Below are 24,676 nucleotides of genomic sequence, written 5' to 3' on the forward strand. Positions count from 1 at the left end.
TCAGGAAAGGGAAAGGCTGCAGTTTGCTAAGGGTACAAAGGGCTTGTTCCTTACCTGTAGCACTTCACCCTGAATCTTCTCTAAGTCAGCCACCTTCTGATCATGTTGTAGCTTCAAACCTTGTAGCTCATTGTTTTCCAATTGCAGTATGTCCAGAATATTCTTCAGTTCTATCAGACAGAAACAAGACATGGTCCATGCTATTAAATGAATATAGAAACATTTATAAAATGGAAAAGAAAATAATGCTATTGACTGATACAGAAAACAATGGATAATCAAAAAAATATTGTTGAGCTGAATTGTGCTAATTATAGCTTTAGTGTAATAAAACCTAAAGTTTCACTGAACATTATTTAATTTCCAAAAACATTTTAATGAAAATATATAAAGATTCATTCATTTATTTATGTGAAATACAGAATTAGAGAGAGTGGGAAGGAGAGACAGAGAAAGAGATTTCCATATGCTGGTTCACTCCCCAAATGGCTGCAATAACCAACCAAGACTGGGCCAGGCCAAAGCCAGGAGCCTCAGGTCTCCCACATGGATACAGGGTACATGGATGCCTTGGCCATCCTCTGCTGCTTTCCAAGGCACATCAGCAGAGAGCTGGATCGGAGTGGGGCAGCTGGGAAAAGAACCAGTGCCCACATGGGATTTTGGTGCTGCAGGCTGCAGCCTAACCTGCTGTACCCCAGTGCCAGCCCCAAAGATATACTTCTAAAAGCATTTACTTTCACATAAAAAAGAACAAAATGAAAACATTTTGCCTGAATGAAAGTAATCAAAATAGAAAAACATTTTAAGAGATTGAGATTTATATAAAACATTTTACCCTTTGAAATATAGATACTTAAATACTCTTTTTTCTGATTATAAAAATATTTGCTCACTCTAGAAAACTGGAAAATAGAAAAATAATTTAAGAGAAAAAAACAAAAATCCATCACTATCCTATCATCCAGATGATGACTATTACAATAACAATGTGATGTATTTACTTCTAGGAACACACATACTTATATACACACATACATTAAAATAAATTGGGACTAGACTCCATATTCAATTTTAATGTATTTTTCAATCTCTTCAGGAGCAAGTTTGCATGTCATTGAAATTTTAAAAACACAGCCTTTATATTGGTTATTTCCAAATATTTGTCATTATAAACATGGCTGCAATGACCAAATTCTTGCCCTCTCTGAATTACTAGAAATGGGCTGACTGGTTAAACACATGAAAATTTTGAGAGTCATAAAACACTGAGAGATTGTTCCAGTTTGTAGGCTAATGGAAAACCCCTAAGTACCTGTCTTACAGCAATAGATATGATTATTTTGCTTTTAAATAAGCTTTATCAATTTCAACAGCAGAAAATATTACCCTTTTATAACCTGCTTTTCTTTAAATAGTATAAGGTTAAACTTTAAAAGATGCTAAATCGACCATTCTAGTTTTTCTATGACCTGGAACATAGATATTTCTCACCTGAAACACTGTATGATTGCTTTTCTTCAAACTTACCAGCTTTATGTTTAGACATTTGCCCTGAAACCACCTGAAGATTTTCTTCCTCTTTTTCAATTTCCTGCTTTATAAGTGCAAGTTGTGTTTTTTTTTCACTAATCTGGACATTCAGTTCTCCTTTCTGAAAACTCAGTTCTTCCAGAAGAGACTTTACTTCCTGTGTTTAAAAGAAAAAAAATTCCACAACCCCTCTTTGTGAAATCAATTCTGTTACGAATTATCTCATTTCATAGAAATTCTGATTTGGAAACAAGTTTAATTTTGCCTTTTATGTCAAAAATAGCACTACACTTTAACCTTTTTCCATCTAACAGAAGTAAGAAAGTAACATATTATTTTCATTTAAATGTATGTGTAAATAATGTGTTGCAGAGAAAAAAGGCTGATTCAGAGATGGCTCCTACCCTCTAGGGGCTCAGTACCCCCAAGAAAGGTAAGGCAGAGAACCTAACTCCTCTCACAAAAGGCTAAGCTGCCTAGGAAACTAGCAAAGTGCTATCAAACCCCAAGAGACAGAAACTCCTTCCACAGTAAAGGAAAAAGTTAAGCAAATCTTAGAGGAGGTGGCATGAAGCTGGGGCATGAGAAATAGGTGGCACCTGGCTAGTGACAGGAAGGGAATTCCTGAGGCCTGCGCTGTGGCATAGGGGGTAAACCTGCCACCTACAGCGCCGGCATCCCATATGGGCACCAGTTCGAGTCCCAGTTGCTCCACTTCCGATCCAGCTCTCTGCTGTGCCTGGGAAAGCAGTAGAAGATGGCCCCTGCACCCGCATGAGAGACTGGGAGGAAGCTCCTGGCTCCTGGCTTTGGATTGGCACAGCTCTGACCGCTGTGGTCAACTGGGGAATGAACCAGGAGACAGAAGACATCTCTCTCTCTGCCTCTCCTTCCCTCTCTGTGTAACTCTTTCAAATAAATAAATCTTTAAAAAAAAAATAGAAAGAAAGGGAATTCCTGAAGAAATGACATGAGTAAGGCACAGGAGCAGAGACCCTTGGGTACATCCAGAAAACAACAGAGGGGAACGGAACATGACACAGAATGGATACACAGCACTAAACTGATGTTAGAGGAGGCAAGATTCTAGGGGTTCATATTTTCATTTGTGGAGAATCAATAAAAATACCGCAAAATAAATGCAGAACACTGTCACAGGACTCGAGAAAATTCACTGAAAAACATACCCTGATATGACTGCATTTCTCAGCTACTTCAGTTTCTCCCAGTCTTAGAGCTTCCTGGAGGTCAGCTTTTGCCTGGATCAGACTTTCTTGGAGGAGCTGCAGCTCCTCCTTTTTATGTGCCAGCTGCTTGTCTAAGACAGTCATCTCCTGCTGTTGACTCGCCACCTTATTACAGAAAAAGGAAGAATGCAAAGTTTGGCAAAAGCTGTAGAGCCTTCTTGTTAACCTGGATCACTAAAGGAAATCCAGTTAAAGGTTATAGGTTAAATATAACCTTTAGCTAATATCCCCCACCCAAGAAACAGGAAAGCCAGGGTGGGGTGTGAGCATGAAATGCCTAATACAGACCTTGAGCTCATAGATTTGAAATTACTCAAATTATAGCAAGAACAGTGTGACAGTAATCATTATCCCTCAAGTATGGGTTTTAAAGAACTTGTTTCTCATCTGTAACTTACTGCATTTTGACAATACTGGCAATAGAAGTTATGCAGATAGCTTTAAAATTTATCCATTTTTTAAGTTAAAAATTACTTACAATTTTAAAGGCAATACATATTTGTTTACCAAATAAACAGACTATGCAAACATGCAAAAGGAAGAAATTTTTAAAAATACTCATAATCTTCCTTTATCAGATGACCAGTTTTATACTTTGGTACAGACTAAAAACACAATGTGTTCATCAACACATTTAACATACATGGTCTCAGAATATACCATGATTAAAGACTCATTTTATTGCATAACACATTGTATTGAGTTGGGACTGAAATTTAGGTTAGATTGTATATTCAAACACTATGATATACAGTCTTGTTTATTTTTTATATTTTATTTTGTATTCTCAGTATTTATCTACAAACATGCACACTCTTATCATCCTAAAACACAGGTAGGTTTTTAGAGCAGCATGAATGTTTTTTCCAGGTGTCTATTGCCATACCTGGCTTTTCAGCTTTTCCAATTCAGCTCGCTTAGCCTGAAGGAGGGTCTCCGATTCCTTAAGGACCTGCAGGTGGTGATCCTCACTGTGTTCTGCTGTCTCGATGTCTTTCTGCAGTTTCTGAAGCCTAAAAATCACCAGCAGTGCTGCAGCAGATCCCAAGGGAGGTGGGACCCCAGAGCTGTCTTCCAGCACAAGCCCCTACAGCCCCACTGAAGCCATACTTACTCTTCTGTCAGTTGTTCTTTTTTCTTGTTTAAGCACTGTAAGTCTGAGTCTTTTGCTGCTACAACTTTGTTTATTTCTTTCAAGATTTCTTCTTGCTTAATTTTGTGCTGCTCCAAATCCTTTGCATCAGCCTGGAGCAATCTAAAACACATTGGTTTATTCCCCCGAGGCTTCTTAGACTTACACCTTATGTATCATAAACCATGACTGTCCTCCCAGAACCACCTTCTCACTGTGCACATCAATGGCTTAGGAACTCCACCCACCTTAGCTGCTGATCAGCTTTGACAAGGTTAACAGCAGTTTCCTGAGCTCTCCTTTCTAACTCCTCAGCATCTGACTCGGTTTCCAATAAATTTTTCTTGGCATCAGTGAACTTTTCAACAGCATTTTTTGTCTAGAAAAGAAACTATCATTAAAAGCAGTTCAGTTGCAATACTCATAGCTGTCAGCAGCATAAACTGGTACAACTCTTTTGGAAAACAACAAGATAATACATAAAGACATAAAAATGTCCTTTCACTTTCACCTGGCAATTCTCATAAAATAATTCAGAGGCAAAGAATTATAACTTAAAAATCCTCATTATATAGTGAAATAGTATAAAACTTGAAAAATAGATTAGCTAAGTAATAAAGCATGAACAGAAAGAATGAAGTGTAGCATTTAAAATGATAATGAGGGCAGCATGGTGACGTAGTGTGTAAAGCCACTGCTTGTGATGCTGGCATCCTATACAGGCACCAGTCACAGCTACTCCACTTCCAATCCAGCTCCCTGCCAATGCACCTGGCAAAGCAGTGGATGATGGCCCAAGTGCTGGATTCCTTGTACCCACTTGGGAGACCTGGATGAAGCTCCTGGTTCCTGACTTCAGCCTGGCCCAGCCCTGGCTGTTGCAGCCATTTGGGGAGTGAACCAGTGGATAGAAGATATCCGACCCTGCCCCACTCAGTCTCTCCCTAACTCTGCCTTGCAAATAAATAAAGTAAATCTTAACAAAATAAAAAAGATAATGTAAAACATGGAATATTAATACTATGTTGGCTAAAACAATGGGATAAGCACCATGACAGCAGTTATATAAAACTGCACCTGTGTCATCAAAGGCAGAAAAGCTATGCAAAAATAAAAGCCATCTGAAGGTGCCTGGACTGCTTATGATCATTTTATTCCAAAACAATCTGTAATACTACTGTCATTTTTTGTGGTAAAACTATTTACCCAATTACGTGGCAGTCAAGTGGTTTGGTTTTTGCCGAGATAACTTTCACACAGATTCTCGCTGTAGTCTAGACATTATCAACTAAAAACACAATGTGATGATTTGATTGTGGTTGAGAAACACAAATATTAAGTAGTTTTAAAGCATTTAGAAGTTTTCCTATACAAGATTTGCCAAATCCTTTTTTAAAAAAATCAACTTTTTTTTTCTGCCTAAAATGTTGAAAACAGTGTCTTCAGAAGGTCCATATATAGTGTTTGGCTTGCACTTGGTTGAGCAATGACTTACTTTCAGCCAAAAAACTGAAGTTTTATAGTTACACTAAACACAGAGGAGTTTATATGTTAAGTCTGTCTATTAAATATCCCACGTAGGGGCTGGCATTGTGGCTTAATGGGTAAAGTTGCCACATGTGACACCAGCATCCCATATTTCTATCAGTTCAAGTCCTGACTGTTCCACTTCTGAGCCAGCACCCTGCTAATGTGCCTGGGAAAACCGCAGAGGATGGCTCAAATCCTTGGGCCCCTGCACCCACATAAGGGACCAGAAGAAGCTCTTTTCTCCTGGCTTCTGTCTGGCCCAGCTCTGGCTGTTGTGGCCATTTGGGAAATGAACCAGCAGATGGAAGTCTGATTATATAAAAAATCACAAATATCAGAGCCAGAAAAATTTAAAAAGGATACACAAAGGGTAAGGAACTAAATGACATTAGGAGTTTAAAATATGCTATCTAATTCATACTGAATAGCCTATATATTCTTATCCTGAATGTATAGATGAGGGAAGCACAAGGCTTTTCACAGCTGCTTAACTAGCACAGTCCAGGCTGGAGCTCAGCTGTCTTGACTTGGAAGAGTATGCTGTGACATGTTCTTGTACTCTCCATGCACAACAGCAAGCTGGCTCACACCCAAACCACAACAGGACAGACCTTCTCTTTTGTGCTTGAAAGCTCACTCTCAGCCTCCGCGAGGAGGCGATCAGCTTCCCTGAGCTCTGAGCGACGTTTCAGTAGAGTCTTCTCAATGCACTCGATTTCGTCTATAATATTTTCATGGTGTTTGAGTGATTTCTCTATTTCTAGTTCCGTCATAAGACTCTCAACATTTCCATCAATGAAGTCCCTAAAAATAATCACACAAAGTCAAAGATTTCAAATGTAGGAAACAGCGACACTTGCAGCCTAATTACCGAAAGATGGAGGAGGATTTTCTAATTTCGTATGAGAAGGACAAGAGGGACAGTTACATTTGATTATGTTCAAGGTCTATGTTTACCTTTTTATTAATCCTGGAATACTATTGAAAAATAAATGTAAAATATGTAAAGTATATGATATGTTTGTCTTTCTAAAAGTAACAATTATTGGGTTGTCAGTACTTGGCCAAGACAATGTTGATACTTCCATTCTTCTGAGGGATTAAAAACAAACCACTAAAACAATAATCATCCATGTCCTCAAAATGTCCTTTAAGGCCCAAGTTCACAAGCTGCCCTCAAGACTACCTGCTTCTGTGATTTATTCCATTCTACTAGAGTAAAACTATGATGACAATATTTCAGGTCAATAAGCAAGACATAAAGCTGGTGTTTAGCTTAGCGGCTCAGGTGCCCAAATTCCAAATCAGAGTACCTGGGTTTGACATCCACCTGTGGCTCCTGTCTCTAGACTCCTGCCAGACCCTAGGAGGCAGCACTAGTAGCTCAACTGGGCCACCCATATGGGAGACCTGGATTGAGTTCTTGGCTCCTGGCTTTAGTCTGTGGACATTTGGGGCTTCAATCCTGTGGGCATATGGGGAGTGAACCAGAGGATGGGTATTCTTTCTCTGTATTTGTCTGTTTCTCTTATCTTTCTGCCTCCCATCCCCCACAAAAAAGAAAATAAAAAAAAGCATGACACATGATCAACAACTCAAGACTAACATGGTAAAATTATTTTAAAATGGGGAGGACTCATGACATTTCAGAAAAATATGAAAATAAATTTAATATATTAGATTTTTTTCTCTTTAAATTAAAGCATAGATCTTTATTTTCTTCTTTGAACATTAAGAAATTTTAATTGACACATAATTGTGCATATTTATGTGACACAATGATATTTCAATTACCAGTTATTTTTGAAATAAAATTAAATGTTGTGAAACACAGTTATTCCGCCATGCTACAAATTGTTAGAAGCCATTCTCCCTATCCAATTGCACATCATGTACCTGTTGACCATCCCCTTGTGGTACCTACATGTCCTAGAATGATCATTTATTAGACTTCTGTAACAAGAAAAAGTAGTTACCCTATTGCTCTATCATTCTCCTCTAAATAAAAAAACTGCCCCCATATATATATATATATATATATATATATATATATATATACACACACACCACACCTCAAAAATAAGACATAACCCATCCCTCCAACCCTCAAACATCTAGTACTCAACTCTTTCTTTTTTTTAATCAATAATTTTGGTTACTTGAGAGGGAAGGAGGGAAGAAGGGAGGGAGGAAGAGACAGATATCTCCCATTCATGGTTTACTTTCCAAATGCCTCCAACAGCTGGAGCTGGATCAAGTCAAAGCCAGAAGCTGGGAACTCAATCTGGGTCTCCCACATGGGTGGCAGAGACCTAACTACTTGAGCTATCATCTACTACCTCCTGGTAGCTCATTGGTGCTCACTTCGAATCACAATTTGAACCCCAGCACTCCTGTGTAGCATGCAGGTATCTCAAACAATCTCTTAATCACTGTGCCAGACACCTGCTCCATCCCAGTCTTGGTGTAGCTGCTTTCTCCTGCCAGCTCTTTAGGTAGTCAGTCATGTGTGGTCTTAGAAGGCAGCAACCATCTCTTACCTCTGTGGACTCTGCAAGCCTCCCACCCACCCTGAGTTCTGGGCTGGCCTGGCTTAAATGACAAAAACAGGAGAACCATCATAATTCATGGACTACTGCAGAAAATGAGCTTTAACATAACTGACCCAATCAACAGATGCTATATTCATTAACTGGCCCTATGATGGGTACTGGGACATAGGGACAGAGATCTAGCCTGTTCTCAAGGAGCTCCTGGGCTCCTCACAACACTGTATGGATCCTGCTATGCCCTATGCCCAAGACTGCTAACTCCAAATTGGGGGTGCCTGAGAAATACAAAGCTTTGTGTAAGAGAAGATCTCTGACTAGAATTAGCAAATAAGGCATTTCAGGCAAAGGATAGAATGTGTAAGGGTGTGGAGGCAGCTCTGTGTGTAAAAGGTGTGTGTACATTCTGATGGAACTGAGAGTCACAGGGTGTCAAAGAGAGTGGAGAGAGAGACGACATGGAAGGCCAGGGTGGGAACTATTACAATAACCTAGGATGAGACTGGTTAAAAATCAGAGCAATGGAGGTGACAGAAAGGGGCCAATCTGAAAGCACTTGATACATGCAGTCAGCAGGACTTGGGAGACCAACTGGATTCCTACAGGAGTAAGAAAAAGTGTAGAGTTGAGAACCCCTGCCATGTTTTCAGCTAGGGTAACTGGGGAGGGGTAGTGGTCTTGCCATTCTCCAAGGGGAACTACAAGAAGAGCTGACTTGGATTACTGGCCAAGAGAACTTAGACCTACACTTTCCAATATGAGGCTATTAAATTAATTCAATTCTGTTCTTCAGTTCCATCAGTCACATTTCAAATACTCAGTAGTCACATGTGGCTCGTGATTGCTATTTTACATAGCATATATCTAGTGCATCTCCAAGACCACAGAAATTCTTTTAGACATTGAGAAAGTAATTAATTTAGGTTATCTTAATGAACTAAAATCATATTCATCTGAATTATAAAAATGTAATAGCTATAATAATTACTTTCGCTGCTGATGTTTCTGGATAGTTCTATGTAATTCTTCTACTTCATGCTCTAAGTCTTTCTTCTCTTGCAAAAGAGCATCGATATTATGATGCAGTTCTTCCATTTCTTTCTCAGACTGCCGTTTGGATGCTCTCATCCACCGTTCTTCATGTCGCTTTGATTTTAAATGCTGCATTATGTCTTCTAATCTGGAAACTTCATTCTCCTGAACAACAACAGAAAAAACAAACCCAAGATTTTCACTGTTTCCTGCCAAACTGAAATGAACTGAGGTTAAACTGATATCTACGACCTAGATTCCTTTTTTTTTTTTTTTTTTTTATTTATTTCAAAGGCAAAGTTACAAATAGAGGGAGAGACAGAGATCTTTTGTCCGCTGGTTCACTCCATAAATATCTGCAATGGCCACGTCTGGGCCACGCTGAAGCCGGGAGCCAAGAGCTTCATCTAGGTCTCTCACATGCAGGAAGGGATCCAAGGACTTGGGAGAGTAAAAGGACCCATTTAAGAAAGTATCAATAAATGCTGAACAGAGAGAATTGATCCAAATTACACTGTGCATTGAAAAGCCACAAGAGAATGTGACTACCACTGTAAACCATGCAAATACACGAACTAGTCTGACCTGTTAAAATGCGACTGGTTTTTAATGGGACCTATTAAAATGGGACTGGAAAGGAAAGAAAAAACAAAGACTCACGGAATGCATTTTATTTTTTTATAAACAAGAAGTTAAAAAGTTATCTATCAATTAGGAAGTAATCATTCCTTGAAGTGTAGCCCAAGAAAATAATGTGGGGGTCGGTGTTGTGGTGTAGCTGGTAAAGCTGCAGCTCATGGCACTGACATCCCAAACGTGCACTGATTTGCATCCCAGCTGCTCTGTTGATGATCCGGCTCCCTGCTAACAGCCTTGGAAAACAGCAGGAGATGGCCCAAGTCTTTGCGCCCCTGCACCCACAGGGAGACATGGAAGAAGCTCCTGGTTCCTGGCTTCAGATTGGCCCAGCTCCAGCCATTGTGGCCATTTGAGGAGCAAACCAGCAGACAGAAGGAAGCTCTCTCTTTCTCCCTCTCTCTAACTCTACCTTACAAATAAATAAATAAACCTTTTTTTAAAAAAAAGAATATGAAGTACAGTGCATTTACAGTTACTCAGCTATGCAACCTACAAATAAAGAAATGTTATACAGTCATAAGATGTTGTTTTAAAACATTTAAAACCATGGGGAAATGTATGAAAAATAAAGGAGGAAAAACAATATAAAATTACAATATAAAAATATATGTACAGTAAGAACTGTGAAAATAATAATCAATAAATCCCACTACCCAAAGATAATTCCCACAAAAACCTTGCTGTAAGCTGTTCATGTATGTGTATAAATGTGTGTGTACAAGAGATGCTAGTATGTAAATATATCTATATATCCACATTGATGTAGCACTTGACAATAAAAAAATACATGTAAAACAGATCATTTCTGGGTTGAAAACATTTCTCTTATAAAATGGCTAATCCAGTCTGTAGAGTGACCTGGGAACCTAATTCAGGTTCACAATCTAAAAGAATAAAATAATTATAATAAAAAGAATGCTTTCTCAGTTCTAAACATCAGCCTTGCAAACATGTGGTTTATAACCCATTCATAAGCAGGGTGACTGATGGAGCATATAATCTTACCAGTCACCATGGTTATCAGTCATCATGGAAACAATGTAGGTGAAGGTTGCATATCTTTCCACTTACTAAGTTATGATGCTCTGGCACGTTGCAATGCAGCACACCCATAGGGATGAGGGGAATGGAGAAGTTGGCTGGCGGAGGCCCATACACAATGGGGACCCCAGCAGGAGGTGGGCCAAAAACAACAGTGCCGGGAGTGAGAGGCCGACTGTTATTGGGCAAAGGAGGCGGTGGTGCATACAAGGCCATGCCCTGGGGTACAGGAGAGCCATCAGGAAGCACAGTATACATCATGTATCCAGGAGGAGGCACAAATGGGGGTTCTTCTTGGTCATCCAGCTCACTCTCTTCCTGGCTACCTCCTTCGCTGTCTGCATCTTCAAAGACATAAACAGAAGTGCATGTTTCTTCCATGGTCTACTAGGTAAACGTTTAGTAGAGAACAGTAAGATTTAGGCTAACACATTGGAGATGTGAGAATAAAACTCTAAAAAAGGTCGAAAGCAGGTTTGAGAGGCAGATCAAAGCATAGGTTCAAAGTATTTATCTGTTGGTTTGTTTCTTCCTTCACTTTTTTCATTCATTCATTCAATGTAGCAATCATTTGAGTGCCTGCCTCCTGCTGCAACAACAGGCAGCAGGGATGTGCTGGGAGCGCTCCGCACCTGGTGTTTACTGCAGTCATGAGGCAGATCACTCTCCACTGTGATGGTTTACCTCCCTACTGCCCCCAGAAGGAGGAACTGTACTTGCTTATCACTGACAACAGAGAATCTAACACGCAGCAGGCACTCAATGAATAGTTCCTAAATGCATAAATCCTTAGCAGGCAGAATCCTCATTTTACAGATTAACAGCTCAGAATGGCCAAATAAATTGCCTAAAAATCACCTTGTTGCTATGTGCAAGAGCTGGGACTTACACAGCTCTAAGTGTTCCTCCCAGAGCGCTGGAAGACAAAGCTGTACCACTTTGCTTTAGAACTGCCAGATTAATGCCATGACACAAGGATAAAAAGCCTCATGCTCTAGGAGTACAGGGAGAGAGACTGCTCAGTCGGCCTGGTGGAAGCAGGGTAGAGGAAGACCCCAGAAAAGGCATGTTGCCTGAGGCTCAGGGTCTTGCTGAAGGACGAGTAGTAACTGGTTTGGAAGAGGAAGGACAAAGAACAACATTCCAAAAGAGTCTAAAACATGGAAGTTTGAAGAATCTGGCATGCTGCATCTTAAGTAGTCAGGTGTGGTATGGGAGAGCAAAGGGAGGTAAGAGAGATTGTTGACAACAATCAGAACACAGGGCTTTGCAGAGCAAGTTTAGACTATGTCTGAAGGGTTTCAGGAAACCATAAAAGTGTTATTAAACAGGCAAGAGAAATGAAACTTCCCTCATGTGATCCGACTTACCTTTATTTGAAAATGACTTATATAACCCACTTCTTATGGGAGAATAGACCCAGTATCCTGAGGCAGGTGGAAGCCCACTACCTTCCTTCCCATCTTGCTGTCCAGGACGTGGTTTTCTAATAGGAGTTGAGGCTGTGTACTTCAGGCCAACTCCAGAGTCTTTGGTGGCCTGGGAACTATGGCTGGACACCTAAGATAAATGACAGCATAGAACACTATCTTTTACAAATAGAAAGGCTGATTTTGAGAAAAATCAAAGTTGAGAAAGAACGTGGCTTCATTTTATCTAATTCTCATTTTCCACAGGCACAGTGAGAAGTGATTACATGGCCACATTAACTACAGTTCCATATACATGCAGTTTATCCATGGCCCTCTGGACATGATCAGCCTGGCAGTGTCATGGAGGCCATGCAGAAAGAAGAGGTCATGTCTCACTGGTTTGTGAAACTGAAGGACTAGAAGTGTGCTGAAAGAAACATCTATTTATCCCTTCAAAATTAACAACAACCATCTCCCTCGTCGTTTCCTTTGCCTTGTCCTTTATGGTTTGACAACTGAGGCAAAGAAAACTCATGAACTTCCACGAGAAGCTGGTGATGCTAATCTTCTGTCCTGGCAGCTTGACCTGGTTTACAAACTCATTTTTCTATCCTCCCTCTCTTTCCCAGGATGTAATCTATCCTCCAGACCTTCACCCAGCCCACACTAACAATGTTTTGCTTTAACTTACCCTGCCCAGCACTTCCAGCCCAGTTGTACCATGCTGGCTTTCTTTAGGTTTCTGAGAGGAGGACTCAGATTCTACTCTTGAGGGTTCTGGTTAATTCCACAGCTCAGCTGCTTCTCCCCAATTATTGCTCATCAGCGGATTCTGGCAGGATGTCACCCAGCCTCTAAGCTTCAATGAGTACACCATACTCACTTCTTCTCTTCCCCAAGTTTAGGCACCGTGCCCTGACCACTCTGTCTCTGTAATATCCACAAGTCCCATCTCTTCTTTTCTAGCTCCTCTGATCTAGCTCTGGCTTCTTTCATCCTTCACTTGCATGAGTTCAAACAGTCCCAGGAAAAGCTCACCCCGTTACAAGTCTAGCCTCTATGCTCAGCCAGCATGGTCTTTCTGGAGTTCTGGATCATATTAACACACAACCCCACTTTCCTACAGCCTACATAATTAAGTGCAATGGATTTTAAGGTCCCTTTAAAAAAAGCATGAGCTCAATATACTTTTCCAACTTCATCTTTCATTGTACCCATCAAATCCTGAAGCCCAACAAAGCTACATGCTATAGAAAAACCGACTCTCCTCTTCCACATAAGCTGTTTCCTCCTTCTGAAAGTCCACCCCTCACTGCTTGCTAAGTGCTGACTTCACAATCCTCTTTGTGAAGCCAGCCTTCCTTAACTTCCATGAGATGAAGCCACAATACCTCTCTGAAACTAGAGCACACAGGTCAAGTCCATTGTAACATGTATGTCACTGTTTTGTAATAACACTGGCATGGTTCATGAGCTCATTGAGAGCAGGGACTATATCATTTACCCTGGTATCCCACCACTGCCTAGCACTTGATCTAGACTTCAGTAAGCACTGAATGAATGTCAAAAAGAAATGAAGAGGGGCCAGTGCTATGGCGTAGCAGGTAAAACCAATGCCTGTAGTGCCAGTATCCAATATGGGCACCGGTTCAAGTCCTGGCTTGTTCTACTTCCGATCCAGCTCTCTGCAATGGCCTGGGAAAGAGGTGGAAGATGGCCCAGGTCCTTGGGCTCCTGCATTAACGTGGCAGATCCAGAGGAAGCTCCTGGCTCTTGGCTTTGGATCTGCCCAGCTCTGGCCATAGCAGCCATTTAGGGAGTGAAACAGCAGATGGAAGACTTTTTCTTTCTCTCTGCTTTTGCCTCTCTGTAACTCTGCCTTTCAAATAAATAAATAAAACTGGAAAGAAGGAAGGAAGGGAGGGAGGGAGGGAGGGAGGGAGGGAGAAAGAGAGAGAGAGAAAGAGACATAGAAAAAAAACAGAAAGAGAGAAAAAGAGAGAAAGAAAGAAAAACAAGAAAGGAGAGAAAAAAAGAAAAAGAAATGAAGGACTGGGCCTTTAGCCTAGTGGTTAAGATACATGTTTCCCACAGTGGAGTAATCCCCAGCTCCAGTTCCTGACTCTAGCTTCCTGCTAATGCAAACCCAGGAGGGAACAATGATGGCTCAAATAATCAGGTTTCTGCCACTCATGTAGGAGATTGGAATTGAGTTTCTGGCTCCAAGCTTGGGCCTTGGCCCAGCTGCAGCTACTGTGGCCATTTGGGGAGTGAACCAGTAGGTGGGAGTGCTCACTTACTCACTCACTCACTCTGTACCTTGTTTGGACATCTCTCTCCCCTTCTTTGGACATATGAGAAGTGATCCAAATAGAAGCGCTCACTCTCTCTCTGACTCTCAGCTAAATTAAAAATAATAATAAAAAAGGAACAGTAATCCAGGTGCCTATTCTTCTGAGCCTTTAAATAGTCCTATCACATCAGACCACCTACATATGAGTGGACAACTGCCATCTTCCCTTGGAAAACCCTATCTACCTCAGATATTAAAAACACTGAAGAATCTTAATGCATGACTTGGCATAAAAATGCTGTTATTGACATCTGCTCACAAATTTGGAGAAGGGGACAATGTCACACACTTTCTTCAAGTAAATTCAATATATACTTTCAGAACCATAGAATTCCTACCTTTGATGAGGGTGGTGGCGGCATAAAATACCAACAGCCTCGTCTTTTGAAAGGATCTACCATGCTGCTGATGTAATCATTCTGACAAGAAACTTCACGGCGGAGTTCAGCAATTTCTTCTAAAACATTTTCAATGCTTCCTTTGTTGTCTGTAAAGGGAAGTTAGTATGAAAATCATCAATCTATCAGTTCCTCAAAGGTGACTTTCAGCCTGCCCTCTGGTAGTTTTTGCTAACATTAAGAGGACAGGCACATCCTTCTGACCTCCAATTACAAAGTCATAAAAAGCGAATAAGGGGCTGGAGCTGTGACATAGCAGGTAAGGCTGCCGCCTGCGGTGCCAGCATCCCATATGGGTACCAGTTCAAGATCTGGCTGCTCCACTTCCAATCCAGCTCTCTCCTATGGCCTGGGAAAGCAGTGGAAAATGGCCCAGTACTTGGGCCCCTGCACCCCCATGGGAGACCTGGAGGAAGCTCCTGGTTCCTGGCTTCAGATCTCCCAGTTCTAATTGTTGCAGCCATCTAGGAAGCGAAGATGTAAGATGGATGGAAGAGCTCTTTCTTTTCTCTCTCTCCCTCTCTCTGCCTCTACCTCTATGTAACTCTATCTTTAAAATAAATAAACTTTAAAAAAAAGAAAAAATAAATAAACAGATTCATAAACATTATTTCCATTATTTATTTTGAAATAACTAGTACAAGTCTCTTGTCTCTGTAATCAAGTCCCTCAATATCACACACACATTTTTAAAATTATCTGATTTTACTTAAGAAGCTAATTAGTGAATGATGGAATTGATAAGCAACAGTTAAATATATTTTCTAAGAGTAAAAGACAAATGAGGTGATTTTAGAACTACAAAATGACATTGAAAATCCAAGTAAATACGTTACCAGCCCCAGTGAGGTTTAGTAAATTCCGCAGCCTTGCAATCTCTGTCCTTTGTCTCTCCATTGTCTCATTCAGTTTCTCAGTCTCTAGCACCTGTGCATTCGCTTCTCCAGTCCCTACATTTGCTTTTTCTTCAATTCGAAACTATTGAAAAATCAAATACAAAAGTTTCCAATAAAATAATTTAGTCCAATGCATTTATCTTTGCAACTTTGATTACAATTCTATAATTTTTGTTTATACTTTACCAGCAAGAACATTGCTTTAGTCTTTATATTTAAACTGCACTACACCTGGGACACAGTGGACGGTACTGATGCACTACTGGTTGCACTGCAGAACTCTGAGGCATCAAGGAATGGGGTAATTTAGTCTTTCAGGAACTCATAGGAGCCCACTGAGGAGGCCTCGGGGTCCAACACTGACCTGCTCCTCTTTCTCCCTGAGAAGATGCTGTAGGAGCTCGATCTCTGCTTCTGCTCGGGTCAGATCCCTGGCCGCACGCTCTGCCTTTCTGCTGAACCTCTCCGCCTCCTGCAGCTCCTACTGGGGCAGAGGTATGAGAAAAGCACCACTGCTGACACAAGTTGTCGTCTTCATTGTTTCCTCTCAAATTGATGCCTCTGCTTTCAGCACACCACCTGTCTAGTTGTCCCAGGCACTTGTGGTGCCAAGCCCCACCTTTTCTTGTGGTGTTCCCATCACAGCCTGTCCACCCTTCCAGGGGGCCAACTGGGCAGAATGCTGCATCAGGAAGAACACAGGCAAAGCTTTTCTTGGCTCTTTTAGTCTTCAATGATTGTCTGGGCTCTCATTAAGTTTTTTTCTCTCCTATGATCTACTCTCTTAATCTTATTAGTATTTGCATCCTATAAGCGCCAGATAGAAACTCTCTCAGTCAGGAGTCATAACAGCACTCTAAGGTAACATATCTTCATATGACCATTTACGATGAAAATGGTGAGGTTCCATTGAAGGGTCATATCAAAACCCTAGTCCAGGAACATACTGACAGCTACCTCCTGAAGCAGGTCCCTACGCTTTCACTGGTAGGGACAGTGTATTACATTTGATGGTTCCTTCCAGGACTTAACAGAATGCAAGCCATGGCAGCACAAAATGAATTTTGAGGGCTGTGATGGGAGGAATACAATCCTCAGGTCTTAAACTGACAACTTTAGTGGACTGTAAAATAACTGAAGTCTGTAACAAGAAATCATAATACAAGTTACCATTGTTTTTGACATCAGTGACACCAACGGAGACTTTTTCTGTACGTGTGGACTTACCTCTGCTCGCTCCTGGTTAATTTTCATAACTGTTCCATGCAAGGACTTCAGCTGGTCTTTGGCAACAGTGAGCTCAGCTGCGGCGAGTTTATCAGAGGCAGCAACAGCTTTCTTCAGTTTCTTCAGTTCTTTATTTAAACCAAGAAACTGCTCCTGAGATTTGGCATCTTCAAGTTTCTTCTAAAATAAACATTAATTAAACAGATGGAACACTTAATAGCAACTAGTTGAGATACAAGCTCCAGGAGAGCAGGGACTCTGTTCACTGCTGTGTGCCCCATGTCTAGAACTTTACCTGGTAAATAACAGGTACAGCATAAATATCCACTGAACCAATAAATAAAAAATCTGAAAACTGAGACAAACTTAGAATCAGTCTTCCAAGTCAAGAGTCCAAGGGATCATACAGCCCTTCATTCATTCATTCCTTGGAATCATAACTAGGAAATGGATGAACTTTGAAATTGCTGAATCAGGCCCTGAGCATATAATGGTGAAGAAAAAACTTGGCATTTTTGAGGAACTAAAAGGAGCACAGTAGAAAAGGATAAACTAAGACCAGTGTCGGGGCGTGGAACATTAAGCCAATACCTGCGATGCCAGCATCCCATATGGGTGCCAGTTCAAGTCCTAGATGCTTCACTTCTGATCCAGCTTCCTGCTAACATACCTGGGAAAGCAGCAAAGATGGCCCAAGTGCTTGGGCTCTTGTACCTATGAAGGAGACCTGGAACATGTTCCTGGATCCTGGCTTGGTCTGGCCCAGCCCCAGCCATTGCAACTATTTGGGGAGTGAACCAGCGGATGGAAAACCTGTCTCTTCCTCTCTCTGTAACTCTTTCAAGTAAATTAATAAATCTTAAAAAAAAAAAAAAAAAAAAAAAAGTACTGACCAAAATAGAGGCAAACCATGCAGGGTCTACAGGCTTTATGTTTCTGGGTCCTTATTCTAAGAACCATGGAAACTCTGGGGAGAAGGAGGCTGACTAAAGCCAAATCACTTTTTTTAAGATTTATTTATTTGAGAAGCAGAGTTAGAGAGAGAGAGAGAGAGAGAGAAACAGAGTGTCTTCCATCCACTGGTTCACTCCCTAAATGGCCACAACAACCAGAGCTAGGCCAATCTGAAGCCAGGAGCTTCTTCTGGGTCTCCCAAAGACTTGGGCCATCTTCTACTGCTTTCCCAGGCCATCAGCAGGGAGCTGGATTGGAAGAGGGGCATCCGGACCTAGAATCGGTGCCCACATGGGATGCCAGCACCACAGGCAGAGGCTTAGCTTACTATGCCACAGGAGCTGGCATCAAGCCAATTCATTTTCAAAAAAGCATGTGGACAGCTTTGTGTAGAGGGTCATGAGTAGAACTGGGAGATCTGTCAGATGGCCACAGCAGCTGCTCCAAAGAGAGGATGGCTGGATAGCAGTGGAGCAGAGAGGGAAAAATACATATATTTTAGAGGCAGACTCAACAGGACTTGGGAACTGACTGGTTCTCAGTAAAGTAGGAACTAAAGCCATTCAGCAAGGTTATGAGAAATGATACGTGAGGTGAAGGAGGCAGAAAGCATGGGAGAATAGGAGAACAAATGTAGCAGAGAAAAGAGTCCTATTCCCTAATTGAGGTTGTTGACCATGAACTTTAAATGATACACTATCAACTGAATTTGTGACTTTTTTTCTTCTAAGAATACCTAGAGGAAGGCAGGAACGTCAATCTTGTCAAAGAGGTAGGTCAAGAGAAAAGGGCAAGGGAATTGAAGATATCTCCAAAAAGTGATAATGGTAGACCACAGAACTTAAGTTGGATAAGGAGGAAAGCAAAGACAGGAGGGCTCTGTAGAATCAGAATCAAAATGGAGTGAGTGTGGCTAAAAGCTAATTGCAGATCTCTTGCTTCTGTACATATTAGCTTTGCTTGGTAACGGTTAAGGGTGTATATTGTGAAACCACGTGGGCCCAAATTCCCAGGAACTAGGTTGACAGAAATGTGTCCATCACTGTTATCTTTTTTTTTTTAATTTTAATTTTATTTTATTTTTGACAGGCAGAGTGGACAGTGAGAGAGAGAGACAGAGAGAAATGTCTTCCTTTGCCGTTGGTTCACCCTCCAATGGCCGCCGCGGCCGGCGCATCACGCTGATCCAATGCCAGGAGCCAGGTGCTTCTCCTGGTCTCCCATGGGGTGCAGGGCCCAAGCACTTGGGCCATCCTCCACTGCACTCCCGGGCCACAGCAGAGAGCTGGCCTGGAAGAGGGGCAACTGGGACAGAATCTGGCACCCCGACCGGGACTGGAACCCGGTGTGCCGGCGCCACAAGGCGGAGGATTAGCCTATTGAACCGCACTCTGGTAAGGAGTGTTGGTCCCGACCGGTGGCTGCCAATCAGTTGCCTTGTCTCTCATTTGTCTCTTATTTGCCTCTCATTTTCAATTCAAAATTCATGTGTGACTATCACTGGTTTTTGTAACATTCTATTTTAGCTGATGAGTGGATGCATTAGCTTTACAGACAGAAAAGGTGGGGCTAATGCACTGGGAGCTCAGTAAGGTTGAAAAACTTGCTAGCATGTGGGAGGTTCAGTTCCTAATTTCTGAGTTAGTGGGTAGTTTGTGAATTTGACAAGATCCAGGAGGGGACAACACAAAGTAGATGACTAAAGCTGGGCAGGGAAAGGCCATCAAGAGGCCATGGTACTAGAAAGGATGATGAGAAATTTAAAACTAATTCCCCATGAATTAGGAAAGACGTTCCTAAGGAGGCAAACTCATTACCATTTATGTATCCTATGACTCTAAAATCACCCTTTACATTCTTAACTCCCTGGTTTCCATCTACCCTGACACCCTGGTCTCAGGTCTCTGAGTCGGTGACATGCACCCAGCTCAGCATCGGGCCAGCCATGTAGCCACAGGTGACTGTGACTCATAGCCTCCTCAGCTGATCTGATCACAGTGGGTAGGACTCCAGCAGTAGCTGCATGGCTCACTGTCCTCGCCTGGCCCACCTTTTTCTCTAACTCTTGAAGCTGGGCCAGAATTCTCTCCTTTTCATCATCAGCCTCTTGAAGTTGAAGATCTGTTAGGCCTTGAATTTCCTCCATACTTTTCAGATTTTCTTGCAGATAGTGGATTTCACTCTCCAACTGCTGGATTCTTGCATCATGTTGCCTCTTATCAAAATTAATCTATGAGGAAATCAAAATTCAAGGGTGATTTCTGCAAAATTGTCTTTCATTTCACTACAAAGTATAATGAAATTTTGTCCTGATGAGTTACTGGTGATTTTATTTCTTGAATGCCCTATAGTATGCATCTGAACATACGCCTCGTATCAACACCATGCTCTGGCACCACAATCGCCTTCTAGCAATGTGATATATACCTGCCTGTTTTAAAACACCTCTCATTCGCTTCTAAAACAAGGAAAAGCATGACTTTGACACAAGTCTGAATTTTAGCCACACCCAGCTTAACTTGTTCTGAGTAAAAATAACAATGGTACTGCATTTACATGAGAAAGGTAACATCCTAATCTGCTGAAAAACAATACTTGCCAAACACTTCCATCTAGCTGCCTCTTGTCCTTTTCTTTTTCTTTTTTTTTTTTTTAACTTTTATTTAATGAATATAAATTTCCAGTGTACAGCTTATGGATTACAATGGCTTCCCCCTCCCATAACTTCCCTCCCACCCGCAACCCTCCCCTCTCCCGCTTCTTGTCCTTTTCTTACCCTTGCTTCAAGGGCTCTCTCACAGGCCCGCCTGAACTCCTCTTGTCCGTGTGCCAGTTCCTCTTGCTGCAGAGCCATTTCTTCCTGGAGTTTGCGCTCTCTAACTTGTGCTTCCTCTCGTTCCCACTGGGAGCGTGCAAGGATTTCACTGAACTGTTTCTGTAAATCAGCAAGACTTTTCCCTAAGATATCTGAAGGACTATGGATTCTGGTAAGGAGGGAAAAAAAAGATAATATAAATGTGATTATTTTATTTTTAAGGCTAGGTGCAGACATGATGTTTACATTTTGTTACTGCTATTTTATCAAATGACTACTGCCACTCTGAGAACACAGGCTCACATTAGGCTAACAATGTTCCCTCAGAGAATAAATGTTCATTTCATATAACTGAAATAATTCTCAGATTTCTTTGGTATTTGTTCTCTATTAGCAACAAAGAATCATGCTCTACTTCCTGACCTTATGTAATGAACATTCAAAAAATAGTTACTCTTCAAATCTTTTTTTTTTTAATAATATCAAAAAGCATATCTAAAACGCAATAGAAAAAAATCAGTGCCAGTTAAGCAATCTTGTGTCTCAGGCATGGAAACATCATAAAGAGAAGTATACAAAAGGAATCTGCTGTTGACAGAACTTAGATAGGGGAGCTCATCATTGAATCTCACACGTACAGCTCTGAGGCTATCAGGCCGCTGTACACTTGAAGGTCTTAATTTACCCTTACCTCATTTTACCAGTTCCTAATTTCAGTTTTCTCTTTAGCTCATCCACACGAGCTGCCACTTCTTCTGGGCGAATCAAACCATCAACCACACAGTTAAGATGATTCTGGAAATCTGTAAGTTGCTGTTTTAACAAGTCATTGTCATCCTATGAAGGAAGATAAAATGGGGGAGTATCTGTTATATGCCATTATATTTCAACTACTAACAAACTACAGAATTAAATTCAGACAATGCCTCTTTCAAGTAAAATGAAACTGCAACAATTTCCCCAATTTATAGACAAAAAGGGTTCTATAGCCTAAGCTGTTGATTGTATTCCTTTTCATACCTACATTCTGAGTGATTAATCTGCCAACCTCAATGTTACCTATATTGGAGAATTTAGAATTGTAATTAACTTGTTTTTGTGCCTGTTCTATCTGTAGTCCTCTTATCTATAAACTGTCCTTGGCTCACTGCCCTAAAGCAGCTCCTTCTGTACCTCATTAGTTCCCCCTTTATCTGTGATTTCATGTTCCAAGGTTTTAGTTACCTATGGCCAATCATGGTTCAAAAGTCTTAAATGGAAAATTCCAGAAATAAATTCATAGGTTTTAAATAACTTTTATTATACTATAATTTTTGTTGTTGTTAATCACTTACTGTTCCTAATTTATAAATTAAATCTTATCATAGCTATGTGTACACAAGAAAAAATATGGCTTATAAGGGGTTCAAGTATTATTTGTTGTTTCAGGCTTCCACAAAATTGAAATGCATCCCTATGGATAAGGGAGTTTACTGTAATACCTAATCTTGCCACAGGTGGTCCTACCCAAGACCATTCAATCCACTAACTAGAAAATGGGTTGTCATTCTTTCCATAATTTGAGCCAAGATTTCAGTACAGCAAATCCCTGAAAAATGACCTGAAAAGATGTCAGTTCAGGGCTGGGTCACACTGAGCCAAATATAATGTCCAGAAAAAGAGCAGTCTTGTTCCTAGCAAACTGCTTTCTCTCTTGGGCTACTGTGAGTTTCTTTGGGTTCACGGCAAGTAAATGATTTCTGAGAAAACAAATACAGAACAGGTGTAATTTATACTAATCAAGAAGTTAGCAGGCCATTAACCAATAGGACCTAGTTCTCACTAAAGTAGTCCCACAGTATGGACAACTATTCTGGGAAGCTGACTTCAGTTTCTGCCTTGGAGGACAAAATCTCTGAAGAATTTATTTTAGTTCTTTTCTGTAAGAGATGTATATTGAAGTATTTACAGATGAAATAAAAATGTTTGAGATTTGCTTTAATTTATTTCAGCAAAAAAAGGTGGTTTAAATAAAACAATAAATGTTGCCAGTTGTTTAAACTGGGTGATGGGTAAAGAGTCCTAAGGCTATTGTCTTCTTTTGTGAACATTTGAAAATTTCCATTAGAAAAAGAAAAATTAGTCCAATAAAGATCCAGTACATATACACAACTCACACAAGAATGGCAAACATGCACATTTTTAGTAATATCTGCTTTGGAAGTTGAACTAACAGCAATAACAAATTCTTCATTTTTAGACTTCCTTAAACAAGAAAAAACATTTGAGGTGTTGGAAGAACAGAAAATTGGAATGAACTTGGTATTATTTGTCACAAATCCCCTTGCATGGTTTTTGGAAGCCTTCCCCAAACCACATACACTCTGCTGCTTTCCTTCGGTTGGTGACAGCTGCTACCTCAGACTGCCCAGGGGCCCTGCCCTTACAGACTGGGGAGATAGATCTGAGTGTTGATTCAGGTGCTTTTTGTTCAGACATCTGTCTCTTTGAAAAAGTTTAATTATCTGGAAAATCTTGTCTACCTGTTTTTCCCAATCTGTTAGGCAGATTATTATGAGAATAGTTGCTAAAAAATTCTGTCATACATTCCCCATAACTGTAAGAATAACTGCATTTTTAACAGCACCCTTTCTGAGAAGGGGACTGTGAAAATTGTTTGCAAGTAAGACATCCTACTGCCATTCACTCTATTTAAATTCCTGGAAAACTACAAGGATACTGCAGCGCAAGAGGAATGAATGCACTGACCTGATGATTTCAGATTAGTCTGGTGACAAATCTGCTTGTAGGAAAAATGCAAGGTATTGCTTTTGCTGAAGAGTTTACAGAGTAGACTGTTCATTACTGACACTGCCTTCGCCTTTGCAACTCAAAGAATGGTCAGATACTCATCTTAGAACCACAGTCACAAAGGAATAGAGGCCATGGTACTGCCCTATCCAGAATTCCCTTTTTTTTTTTTTTTCTTATAATTCAAGTTGCTTACCTATGTGTTAGAGTAGGTTAAGTATCTGCCTAAAGATATCATCTTTGGTTGTCCTATATAAGAATACATATATATATATATATATATTTTTTTTTTTGACAGGCAGAGTGGATAGTGAGAGAGAGAGAGAGACAAAGAGAAAGGTCTTCCTTTGCCGTTGGTTCACCCTCCAATGGCTGCTGCGGCCAGCGCATCGTGCTGATCCGAAGCCAGGAGCCAGGTGCTTCTCCTGGTCTCCCATGCGGGTGCGGGGCCCATCCTCCACTGCCTTCCCGGGCCATAGCAGAGAGCTGGCCTGGAAGAGGGGCAACCGGGATAGAATCCGGCGCCCCAACCGGGGCTAGAACCTGGTGTGCTGGCGCCGCAAGGCAGAGGATTAGCCTGTTGAGCCACAGCGCTGGCCAAGAATATATTCTTAAAAAATAAAACTACCTGCAGTTGTTTAAGTTTTGTGCGGAGTTCACTGTTCTCTTGTTCCTTTTCTTCTGAGAACTGGACTTTTCCGAGGGCATCCTTGAGGGCTTTCTTTTCCTTTTCAAGTTCTGCTTGAAGGGCGGACTGTTCTAACTATGGCCATAGGAAGCAATGACAGGAAGTATAAAATACAACAATTTGTGATCCATAAAAAGGTACAGATTAATCCAGACACACATAGGCCCATCAGTTTATCTATGCTCCCAAATTTAAAAAACCCAAGATAACTTTTTCATATGTTGTTTAAGCCTATCACCCTTAACAAACAGTAAGCATTAGATCCAATTCGGCCAAGATAAATCAGAATCTTTAGGGGGTGAGCCCAAGTACCTATCTCTTTTTAAAACAATGCTTGTTTATTCATTTTTATTTATTTCAAAGGCAGAGTAACAGAGAGGGAGGATGATATATAGAGAGAGGGAGAGCGAGAGAAGGGGAGGGAAGGGGGAGAGTGGGGA

At 40.9% G+C, this 24,676-nt stretch overlaps 1 protein-coding gene across 4 annotated transcripts in view; it reads right to left on the reverse strand.

Moving 5' to 3' along the window:
* CNTRL (centriolin) overlaps nt 1–24,676 on the reverse strand; it is a 101,910-nt gene that overhangs the window by 25,613 nt on the left and 51,621 nt on the right. For 3 of the 4 annotated variants that reach the window (XM_062207646.1, XM_062207648.1, XM_062207649.1), the window contains 18 exons: nt 24,177–24,311; nt 21,450–21,595; nt 20,720–20,927; nt 19,994–20,173; nt 16,990–17,169; nt 16,127–16,243; nt 15,703–15,844; nt 14,807–14,955; nt 12,074–12,263; nt 10,734–11,047; nt 8,980–9,188; nt 6,054–6,246; nt 4,161–4,291; nt 3,895–4,035; nt 3,667–3,793; nt 2,721–2,885; nt 1,531–1,690; nt 55–170 (listed from right to left, as the gene is read on the reverse strand). In XM_062207646.1, the coding sequence (XP_062063630.1) occupies nt 55–170; nt 1,531–1,690; nt 2,721–2,885; nt 3,667–3,793; nt 3,895–4,035; nt 4,161–4,291; nt 6,054–6,246; nt 8,980–9,188; nt 10,734–11,047; nt 12,074–12,263; nt 14,807–14,955; nt 15,703–15,844; nt 16,127–16,243; nt 16,990–17,169; nt 19,994–20,173; nt 20,720–20,927; nt 21,450–21,595; nt 24,177–24,311 (3,003 nt within the window). The remainder of the gene's footprint in view (nt 1–54; nt 171–1,530; nt 1,691–2,720; nt 2,886–3,666; nt 3,794–3,894; nt 4,036–4,160; nt 4,292–6,053; nt 6,247–8,979; nt 9,189–10,733; nt 11,048–12,073; nt 12,264–14,806; nt 14,956–15,702; nt 15,845–16,126; nt 16,244–16,989; nt 17,170–19,993; nt 20,174–20,719; nt 20,928–21,449; nt 21,596–24,176; nt 24,312–24,676) is intronic. The other variant, XM_062207647.1, reaches the window with a different exon arrangement.

The sequence above is a fragment of the Lepus europaeus genome, chromosome 12 (assembly GCF_033115175.1).
Source record: "Lepus europaeus isolate LE1 chromosome 12, mLepTim1.pri, whole genome shotgun sequence".
Taxonomy (NCBI): domain Eukaryota; kingdom Metazoa; phylum Chordata; class Mammalia; order Lagomorpha; family Leporidae; genus Lepus; species Lepus europaeus.